This window comes from Trifolium pratense, linkage group LG4, assembly GCF_020283565.1.
Source record: "Trifolium pratense cultivar HEN17-A07 linkage group LG4, ARS_RC_1.1, whole genome shotgun sequence".
Taxonomy (NCBI): Eukaryota; Viridiplantae; Streptophyta; class Magnoliopsida; order Fabales; family Fabaceae; genus Trifolium; species Trifolium pratense.
Window position 1 is genome coordinate 40,406,799 of NC_060062.1, and position 11,105 is coordinate 40,417,903.

Sequence of the window (11,105 nt, forward strand, 5' to 3'; positions counted from 1 at the left end):
TACCAACAATACTCTTGATTTTTTTTAATAGCAACAAAATCTTTTATTAACAAACTCACCATAACCTTCGCAAGTATCATGGCAAGGAATTGAAACCAAATTCTCTCATCAATGAGCAACTCATTTACCATTTGTCATTGCAATAACAATGAAACAATTCCATGCTATCTACCAAGATCCATCTCAGCATATAACATGAGTGAAGCTCAATGCACAAACAACAGTAGTAGAAGCATAACAAAGCAGCCATGCTTAAAACCTTCACCTATTACCACATCTTCACTAACTACAAGATAGTTGAACAAATGGTGATGACAATGGTTGATCACATCCATGAAACCAGATAAAAAAATAGCAAATCAGATATTCAAAACCTGATAACCCTTCTGATATTCAGACTTTGAGAACCTGATAATGCTTCAGAACCTGCTAACCCTTCAGACTCTAAACCTTCAGAACCAAACTTGCACAATGTTGTAGAACTGACTTCTATATTGCAATAGCCTCCCTCAAACTCATAGTAAGAGAATTCTTAGTATGAGTTTGGAAAACAAAAACCAAACGGAACCAAAACTGATTAACCAGCTTCAACAAATATCATCAACTATTTCAATTCTTAGAGTTGCTCCCAAAAAAATCCAAAACATGGATAAAATTTCAAACTCAAGACTACAATAAAATCCAATAACAGATGATAGATGCAAAGGTTTGAAGTTGTATGAGGAACAAGGATGTATCAGAAGTTGTACCAGAAGCCAGGTTGAGTTCATAAGGTAAGTTGTGTTCAGAGGCCAAATTGAGTTCAGAGTCAATGGTGAACGATGAAGATTCTGAATCACTGACCTTTGTGTGCTTTTCTTCTGAAGTGATGATGGCAGTTAGAGACTTCAATCATCGACGATGCAACAAAAGCATCATCAGCTATCCAAGACACATCGATTTTCATAACAAATTTCTCAAACTCATTAATACACAAATTCAATTCAGAGAACCTGATGCAGAGATGGTGTCTCTCCCTTTTTTCGAGATTCTGTTTTTGCTGTTATTTACTTTAATCAGTGCAAGTCACAGGTCTGATAAGTTGAAGTTTTATCGTGCAAAGGCCCTTTAAATCTATCCGTTTTGGTAGTATCTCATAATGTCACTGTCCGATTTTCTTGGGATGGAAGCGATTCAGTTTTCAAAGCCTAAGAATCATTTTGTGGCGTGACGCGAGATCCCAAGATGAATTCTCTTTGGTGCTTTTGCTGATATTTTGGCCTCAGCTATGATGAATCTCTTCGAGTGATCTTTAGCTCGGTTCCTATATCAGGAGGGAGTCAACCTAAGCTATGCTCTTTGCTGTCTGTGGAGTTTTTTTTGGGTGATACCTTTGTATTGGTTTGTATCGGTTTTGGCTTCATTGGCTGTTTTCAGACATCTTTGATACGGTCAGGAATAGGATAGGTTTCTTTTTTCCCTTTAGGCTTGCTGTTTGTCCTAGGATAGCACAGCATTGAGCTTTAATTTCTGGTTGTTTTAGTTCTTGTGGTTTTGGAGGCATTAGGTGCTTGAACTGGTGTACATATTGTTGTATCAGACTTTCTGTTTAGTGGTTTTTGGCACATCTAGTGCCAAAGTCACTCTTTAATATATTTTGCTTTTCCGAAAAGAAAAAGAAAAAAATCTAAACCTTTTCATCCGCCAGCACCTTTCGCACCATCTCCGCAGAGTTGCTTTGATCGGCCTTAAGGAAACCAGAAACTTGCCAAATCCTAGCAACCCTAAACTTTAACCTCCAAGCATCTCTACCAGGAACAACATATCACACAAAGAATCCAACATAGCTAGAACCTTACATATTGACTGTTAATATTGATATTGAAATCAGTCTAGTAATTGGTTATGCCTGGCGTTGAAGATAATAGAGAAAACAGAAACAAATAGATAGGGAGAGAGTATGCAATAAATAACCAATAGCTTTGGGGCGTTTGAGAACGATCTCTTCAGTGGAGACCAAAGTGAGGCAAGCACCGGCGTCTTCTTGAATGGCGTCGCCGAATTTAGGCCAGGAACGGCACTCGATGGCGCGTTTGCTGAGACGAGCATTGGCGAGTTTGCATTACATTTTCTGAAATCAAAAGGAATCAGAGCACAAAAGTTGGATGCGAAGAAAGGCCGTGAATCAAATGTTGCATTAGACAGAAAAGTGGAGACGAAAGGGGGGAAATACCGGTGCAAAGAGGGGAAAAGAAGGGTAAATGCAGAGAAGGACACAGCGTTTTTTCTGACTCAAAGAAAGAAAGTCAGCGATACTGACTCAATAGGAAAACTTATGACAAGTCTGGTACAAAACTCCTTCTTTTTCTCCAAAAACACTGAAGAGATGAAATTAAGATGAAATGAAACTAAAAAATGGGAAAAGGAGACAAAGACACAGGAAAGAATTAAATGTAGGAAGAACAAAAAGGGAAAAAGCGCCGCCGAAGCTGCCTGAAATAAGAGAAGCTCAAAGTGCACTATAACAACCCAAAATTAAATGGAAAACCCTACACGAGCAAAAGCCTTCGAAATTGGAATGAACAGTACAAAATTGAGCAAAACCCTTCAAAATTGTTGATAAAATTTGATATTGCCGCTTGTACAGATTATTGATAGGAAGAATTAAATGAAGTTTACAAAGTAACAATCAATGCTCATCATGTTTAAAGGACACTAAAAACTAACCCCACAAAAGAAGTAATTCCTCTGCACCGAGCTTCTTAAGGATATCATAAAACACTTACAACAGCAATTAACTTCTTCCCCAATACCAAAACAAAATAACTTACTACAGGTGTGGCTGCTCCAGCAAAAAATGAAGAAACTAATATGGAAAGTTCATATGCATATGCAAAAAATATATAATCGTAACAAACTTGATTGTATGTGTCAAAATTTCATTGATGATATGTAAAAACAAACTCAGGCTGAAAAAATTGTTCCTAATGATACTGTATACGAGGTATATAAGATACATTCAACAGTTACATGTTCGCTACACAGCTAAGGACACAACAGTAATGAAAAAAATCAAACTTTCCGAGCGAGTGTCCTCTGCTTTGTTCCGTGTTGTACTACCTTTTCCTCGACATGAAGGCCCTTCCGCCGTCTGACTGTGTCAATCAACTTTCTTGCTGTATTTGGAAGAACACTGGAACCATTTCCATGCTCTTCGATTTCCTCTTCTGTTTTAGGTACAAAGAAAGGATCTTCGAGTAGTGCTTCCCAGTGGCTAAGGACAAGAATTGCACTCGCAGCGCCAGAAGTCCTACTTCTAAGCTCATCAGTAAAACCAAAGCTCTCAGAAACAGGAACATATGCATGCACAGTGAATAAAGGGGAACCTTCCTGCATCTCTTCTTTCAAAATTCGAGCCCGTCTGCGGGAAAGTACACCATACATGGGACCCAAAAATTCATTAGGGGTATTCAATTCACAGAAGTACATTGCTTCCACAAGCCTTGGCTTATTCTTTAGCACAGCTGTCCTACAGGCATCTTTGACTGTTGCAATAACCTGCCCTGCAAAGATGCCATACTGGTCGGATTGTTGGTGTGTTTCGGATTCATCATGTCCTGTAGATGGAGTTATTCGTGCCTCAATGACAAATGCCAGACCCCACATAGGTTCATCGCATAAAGGCCCAGCTGAAGTTGCAAGTTGGAACCCGGTTATAACATTACTCTCGAGACGCTCTGCATCCATATACAACGCTTGGCTCTCATTTGAAGATGCCTCTGAAACCGAGTTACTGTTAGCAGAATCAGCCACAAAACCCAACCTTTCAGATAGTTGAGAAGAACCACGTATTAGAACAGAGCTATCACTACTCTCTGCTTTAATATCAGGAGTGAAGAGAACGTTAGCGCCCATGTAACTCGGACCAAGTGCCCATATCCTCCTCAAAAGCTTTAACCACTTCAATCTACATTTCTCGGCATGGTCTTCATCATTCTCAATCCTACACAAAATGTCACTCTCAATTGCATCCATTATACGTGTTTTAATCACTTCAGCTGGATTCCCATTTTCGAGAATATTTGTCCCCTGAGTTTCTAAACTTTTAACTGTCTGCCCTGACTTTATTCCAATGATATCTCCAAGTATATCAGCACTTTCATCAAGAACCTTTGTGAGAGAAGGTAAAAGTTTCATCACCTGTACACGTACAATGCATCTTCCATTGGGTGTTGTTTTCTCAACATAATCTAAGTTCTTGCTGAGAACTTTCAAATTTTCCAGCATGTTGGATACCTCTCCCTCAATGGTCTCTTTGTAGGACACAAGGGGTGGAGAGACTTCCAAGCTTACTTTTGCAAACCTATCCTTCAAATCCTTTATGCATCTCTCAAGATGAACTTCACCAGCTGCAGCAAGAACATGCTCTCCTCTTGCAGAAACTGTGACCTCAACAAACGGATCCGCTCGATTTAAAAGCCTCAGGCCTTTGAGCAGTGCACCCATATCTGCAGGGTCAGATGGCTCAATAGCAACCCTCAAAATCGGGGAAACTTGAAAAGCCATACTCGAAAAAGGCCAACAGTTCCTAGTAGAAGAAAGTGTAGCACTTTTCAAAATATATTGGCCAAGTCCTCGGATTGCAACAACATCTCCTGCTTTCGCAGATTTCACTACTTGCAACCCTTGCCCCATCATCAGATACATGGATTTCAATTCAGCCTCCTGTATATGCTTTTGCGTCGATTCCCCTTTCAAAGGATCATACAAAGCCGAAATCACAAAAACTCTCTGCCCAACAGACAAAACACCACTAAATATCCTAGCAAATGCCAAAAAACACTCATCAGATTCACCCTCACCTTCCTCACCAAAACTCCCCACAACCTCCCCTACTTGAGGAGGAGGAAGCATTTTAACAGGTAGAGCAAACATTTTCGCCACAAATGCAACACAAGGAACCTCATCCCTCCAATCACACCCCTCCACCGACTTCCTCACAAGCTCCGCCTCTTCCACTACCCTCCTATCAACCCCATCTCCAGAACCAACCTCACGCTGTGGAATCAACCGCGATATCCTAGAACCCTGCGCTGCCACAGGATCCGGCATACACTTCACCACCATAGACAAAATAGCATCCGAAAGAGGAAGCCAACGACTCATAACAGCTTGAAGCACAACCTTAGAATCCTTATTCTGCAACTCACGCGCCGGAACCTGTAAATTAAAAGCCTTAATAACCTTCTCAATCAACCCTTTATCCCCTTCAAGTGATCCTTGATAAAGCTGCCAAAGAGGCTCCAACACAAACTGAACGAACATAGGCTTACTACCAGCACCAATCCCTTTCTTCCCAACAATCATCTTAGTCTTAGGATTAAAATATCTTGGACCCCATAAAGCCCTCTGTAATGCACTAACACTAGCACCAAGCTTTGAAGCATAAATCTCTGCAAATTCATGAATCCCAAAACCCCAACCATCCAAAGCACAAGCAAACACAACATTCCCTTTCTGAGGCTGAAAAACATCTTCAACATCATCATAATCCTCCATAACTTCACCACCATCAGCAGTACCACCAGCAAGAAGAGAATCAACATCAGATAAATATTTCTGTGAATTATAAGCACTAACAATACTATTAACCTCATGAACAATCCTCAATAAACGAACATAAGCTTCAGAAGGAGTAAGTTTCAACTCAGTAATTAACCTATCCATCTTATTAAGAACAAGACAAGGTGAAAGACGTTCAATCCAACATTGACGAAGAACAGCGTGAGTTTGAATATGAACACCTTCAACAGCATCAACAAGAATAAGTGCTCCATCGGAAAGACGAGCGGCGGTGGAAACTTCGCCGCAAAAATCGATATGACCGGGGGAATCGATTAGATTAATTGTGTGGTGATTGTAGTTAAGAGAAATAGATGAACTTTTCATTGTTATAGCACGACGTTGTTCTTCGTCGAGGAAATCCATGAAACGGAGTTTACCTGCTACTTTTGGATGAACCATGCCGCCGCCGGCGGTGGCGATAAGCTGATCAGCCAGGGTTGTTTTGCCGTGGTCTACATGTGCTAAGATGCATATGTTGCGGATTTTGTGTCTATCGTTATCGGAAGTTGATTCCTCCATTTACAGTGCCGCAACGAAGAAGAAGAAGAAGAAGGTTTCGATAATTTCTGTGAAAAACTTAACGCAAATTAGGTCGGTTGAAGAAGAAGAAGAAGAAAATATTACATGTGTTTTTTCTATACGATGTCGTTTCTGATTTTATGGGAATTAATTCAATTTTTTATAAACCCGTGATTCTTTTAAATAAAAAATTACGCAAAAAATCATTTATTTCTCGAAAAATATATCAACTTTATATAGAGACATAGATTTGTATTATATTACATTAGTAGTGAAAATTTGTTTTCATCTTTAAACAGAATATTCAAAAATAATTCTAAGAAAATCAATTTTTAGTTTTTAAAAGAAATAATTTTCACAAAAAATATAGAAAAATATTTTTTCAAGTGTCTCAATACTATTAGGCTTTTTTTTTTTTGGTAAGGTCTGATTAGGCATTCTAACTCATATAGAAAAATATCATTTTTTTTAATTCCTCTAAAAATATTTTTTTTTTTAAGCACTAAAAAGAATTATTTAAACAATAGTATTTCAAATATTTTTATTGAAATTTGTTGTCTTTGCTTTTATGTCAACTTACATATATTATTGTTTTAAAAAAGAAACTTACATGTGTTATTTCAAATTTTGACTTATTTTTTGCAATAGAGATTTATATATACACTAGTTGATTTAAACATGCATGTTACAAATGCGAATAAAAAAATTTGAAAAACTATTATTTGAAGGTAAATATATAAAAATAATAAAAATGAATTATGATATGTTTGATTATTTATATGATACATTGGTGTTTATGGAGACGGCGGAATGACAAGGTATGCAAGGAGCAACAACAACAGGCTCAAGTGCATATCCCGCTTGCAAGGGACTTTCTACATCAATGGTGTGGTGCTAGACATCACAACAACACACACGACTGCACAATTAAGCAATGACAACACGCATTTGCAGCCTTCAGTGACAGGAACAGTAAAGTGTAACATCGACGTGGCGCTATTCAACGATCAACATAATTTTAGAGTTGGTATATTTATTTAGAAATTATCAAGGAAAGTTTGTGAAAGCAAAAATCATGTGGTTTCATCGCACTCCCCCACTAAATGAAGTTGAAGCATGTGCGTTAAAAAATGCATTTCTCAAGAGTGGTTATTGAACTAGACTACATGCTAGTGGTAAACGCCATCAAGGATAACTCTAACAACCGGACATAATTTGGCCTTATCACGAGAAGTTGTCGCGAATTATTACGGAGTGGTCAGAACCTTTTAAAATAAGACAATTTTTTTTTTTCACAAGACAAGATATATAAGACATTGTTACTTCAAATTAAATTGGTTTATGTTTATAATTTAATGTGAAATATCAAACTATAAATAAATATTCATAAAAAATTAGAAATAAAATTTCAGTCTATTCTATTTAAAGTTCCATTCGAAAATACAAATATTTTAATTATGTATAATTTTGTTTTTCTCAACACCATTTTGAGCAGCGAAATTTAACCAACTATCTATACTCTCATTTCCAATGTAGTGAAGAGTATAATGATTCAACTTGAGATTTAATTTTCAAATTGTCATTTAAATTTATTTAAAAAAGCAACTATTTCAGACATTTGATAGTTTTGGAATATCAAACCATCAGAAAAACATAATTTTATAAATAAATAAATACACCATGTAAACATGAATATAACATATTATATATTTTCTTGCTCCAAAAGTACATTAGACAATTTTAACACTCTTAGTGGAAAAAAACATTGACCGAAGGATTCTTGCAAATCCTTTAACCATGATCGCTTTTACCAAGTCTAATATGACGCCTGGCTATAATGTTGTGAAGGGTATTTATTAAAATGCCATAAATTCTTCTGGACACAAGTTCAACCCTTGACATTTTAATTTATTGGCGTATTTTACGCGTTACCCGGGTTAGCTTTATAAAATTTGTTATATATTTTTTTCACCAAAATTATTTGTTATAAACAAGTTAAAATCATATTTACGATAGTCGTGGTTGTGGATAAACTTATATATTAAATACCCGTAAATAATGGCGGACCCTGAGCATGGTTTAAGATGAACAACTTATGTAAATATTGGATGAACATAAATATTTTCTGTTGGCCAAATAGCCTACTGGCTAGAAATTTCACCCTTAAGGTGGATAAGTGAGATGACTCAGGTTAGAACCTCAGTCCCCTGCATAGTGTGTAAATAGTTAGATGATAGTATATACTCTGATCGTTCCTTTTTAAATGTCTTTCTTTTTATAATAGTAATACCAAATTAACAAAGTGTATTATGTACCAAAAAATAATAATTAACAAAGTGTATTTTTGCATTTTCTCTTTCTATTATACCTTATTTTAATTCACCAATAATTTTTTTTGACACACTTTTTCTTTCCAATAAATTTGATATACTATGTAAAAAAAATTAATATGTTATGTACCAAAAAAATAGTTTTATTGAAAAAGATAAAAGTAATTGACAACGAGTATAATTGACAAATCATACCCTTACAATACCAAAATGATTGTTAAATAGGAATGCTAAACCTAACGTCAAAAGACACTTAAAAAGGAACGAATGAAGAATTTTTTGTTTTTCTAGAAGCAATGTATTCCGTAAATTTTCAAAATTATCTTTTACTTTTATTAATTTATGCAAAAAAGATGAAAGAAAAATATATAAGACATCAAAGAAATAATGATGCATGTAGTATTACATGAAAAATTAAAGAGAAAGTGAATTCTAATATATTTATGGTATTACGCATGTAATAACTGGTTGTGAGTGTTTTTTGTGACTTATATGCATGACTCGCAAAATCATATTTAATACATGAGAATAAGAGAATTGTTAATGATTTATTAATATTAAAATTTTAGTTTTTTTATTTAATATTTAATTGGTTGTGAGTGTTTTCTTTTATGTCCACAAATTTTAGTTCAGTTGGCAAAAATGCCGAAATTGTTAGTGTCGGACGTCGTGACTGGGGTTCGAACCCCGATCACTCCACTTTTGTGTATTATTTTTCAATTGCTTTGTCATTTCGTCTATAAAAAAAATAGTTTTTTAATTTAATCTTCATAATTTGTTAGTTGTCTCATGTATGTAATTGGTGGTTAATATATATGACTTCAAGAGTCATATTTAACCCATTAAAATAAGAGAAACCAAATTATTTGTTATTTATCTAATATTAAAGAAAAAGATATGGTATATTATTGACATGTTAAAAAAAATGTTACGAAATTACCAAAACTTTGAGATGATTTATGTAGCCTCTGTTTGGTTTGGGTGAAAAAGAGGGGAGAGAGAGATTGAAAAAGAAAGTGCAAAGTTCATGTGTATGGTTTGGAGAGAGATATGAAAAGAGAGAAACTAAAAACATGGGACTCACATGTTTTCTATTTCTCTGCTGGGGAGGGAAGAAAGAGAAGAGAAAGTGGCTATTTTATTGATATTACGTTTTTGCCCATGCTTCTTTATTGATTTCACATCTCTTTGTCCTTTCAAAAAGTAATTACATCTCTCTTTTTTTATTTCTCTTTTCATTCTCTTATACAAAATAACCTATCAAATCTATTCTATTTTTCACATATTTCTCTCTTATCAACCTCTCTCTCACCTATTTCTCTCTTTTCATTTTATTCTCACAACCAAACACATCCGTAAAGAGACAAGTTAATTTTGTTGCTCATTCACTAGCAAAAGTGTCAAAATCTTATGCTCATTCTCAATTTTTTAATTTTATTTCATCTTGTATTGCTACTACTTTGATGAATGAAATAATACAAATTTTTATGCATCAAAAGAAACAATTATTAATATGACTAAAAACTTATTCAGATAACCGATAATGAATTGGTCCAAGTAGTAAGAGATTTGGTCCTCTTAAACATGTGGTCAGAGGTTTGATCTCTAGCTCATACGTAAGAAGAAAATTTGGTTAGGATAGGAGAACACACATTTATGTGCCCCATAGGTTCCCTGACAAAGATTATTCATCGCTAACGGTAGTGAAATCTTCATATAAATATCATGGTAACAAAAAAAATTATTCAAATAAAAACCTTATTTGTATATAGTATAAATATATATAGTTTGGCTTTCACAACCAATTTAATATGGACCGGAGATCAATTCTGATATCAAGTAGTTCAAATCTCCTCCCGATCACAGTTGTGGGGATCGAATCCAACAAAAAAATTATGTACCTATTAAAATCTCAACTTAAGGTATCATATTGTTAACATTCCTCCACAATTGTGATCAAGAGAAATAAAATCACTTGATATCATAACTAACCTGGATCAAATTAAGCAGTCTAATGAATCGAACACTATAAAATTATTAAAAAGAACTACATATATGAAAATTTTAGTAGACCTATATCACTATATGAAATATTGAAGGGCTCCAAATTTTGTAGGCCATGCGTGGTGGCTATCTTTGCATACCCAGAGTGCTGACCTTACTTATAGGGATTAACTGAACCAAAGTCAGTGTGATGTAACTAGAAAGGATATCCAACCAAATCCTACAATAACAGTTGTAGTAAAATTCTAGTGACCTTTTTACCACTTTTAAGGAAGATATCTCCACGTGGAATCAATAATATCTATCTATCTCATGCTTTGTACTATCACCAGCTCATGAGCATGAGGATTAATTAATTGGCTAATGTTTTTTAATATGATGATTAATTGGCTAGTAGGATGTGTATTAATCAACGTCGACATTACTTTTTTGTATTAAATCTAACTCTAATACAAAAGGACAAATATGTCATATCACGTGGCTTATTGTCTCTCACACCAGCACTTGTGCACGACCACAAGCGTAAGCTAAAGTTGAAAGGCAAACTCATTTTAGATACTACCCTTTTCTAGATGGCCCAAAAATCTCACACCCATTTCTTTTGTTTTGTTCTTTAACTTTCAACTACAACTACTCCTCCATTAAAAT

At 35.2% G+C, this 11,105-nt stretch overlaps 1 protein-coding gene across 1 annotated transcript; it reads right to left on the reverse strand.

The window, feature by feature from the left end:
- Window positions 1–2,897: 2,897 nt before the first annotated feature.
- On the reverse strand, window positions 2,898–6,271 carry LOC123921804 (elongation factor-like GTPase 1). Its single transcript, XM_045974485.1, has one exon. It carries the CDS (start codon window positions 6,121–6,123, stop codon window positions 3,052–3,054), a length of 3,072 nt encoding a protein of 1,023 aa, XP_045830441.1. The 5' UTR covers window positions 6,124–6,271; the 3' UTR covers window positions 2,898–3,051.
- Window positions 6,272–11,105: the final 4,834 nt, after the last annotated feature.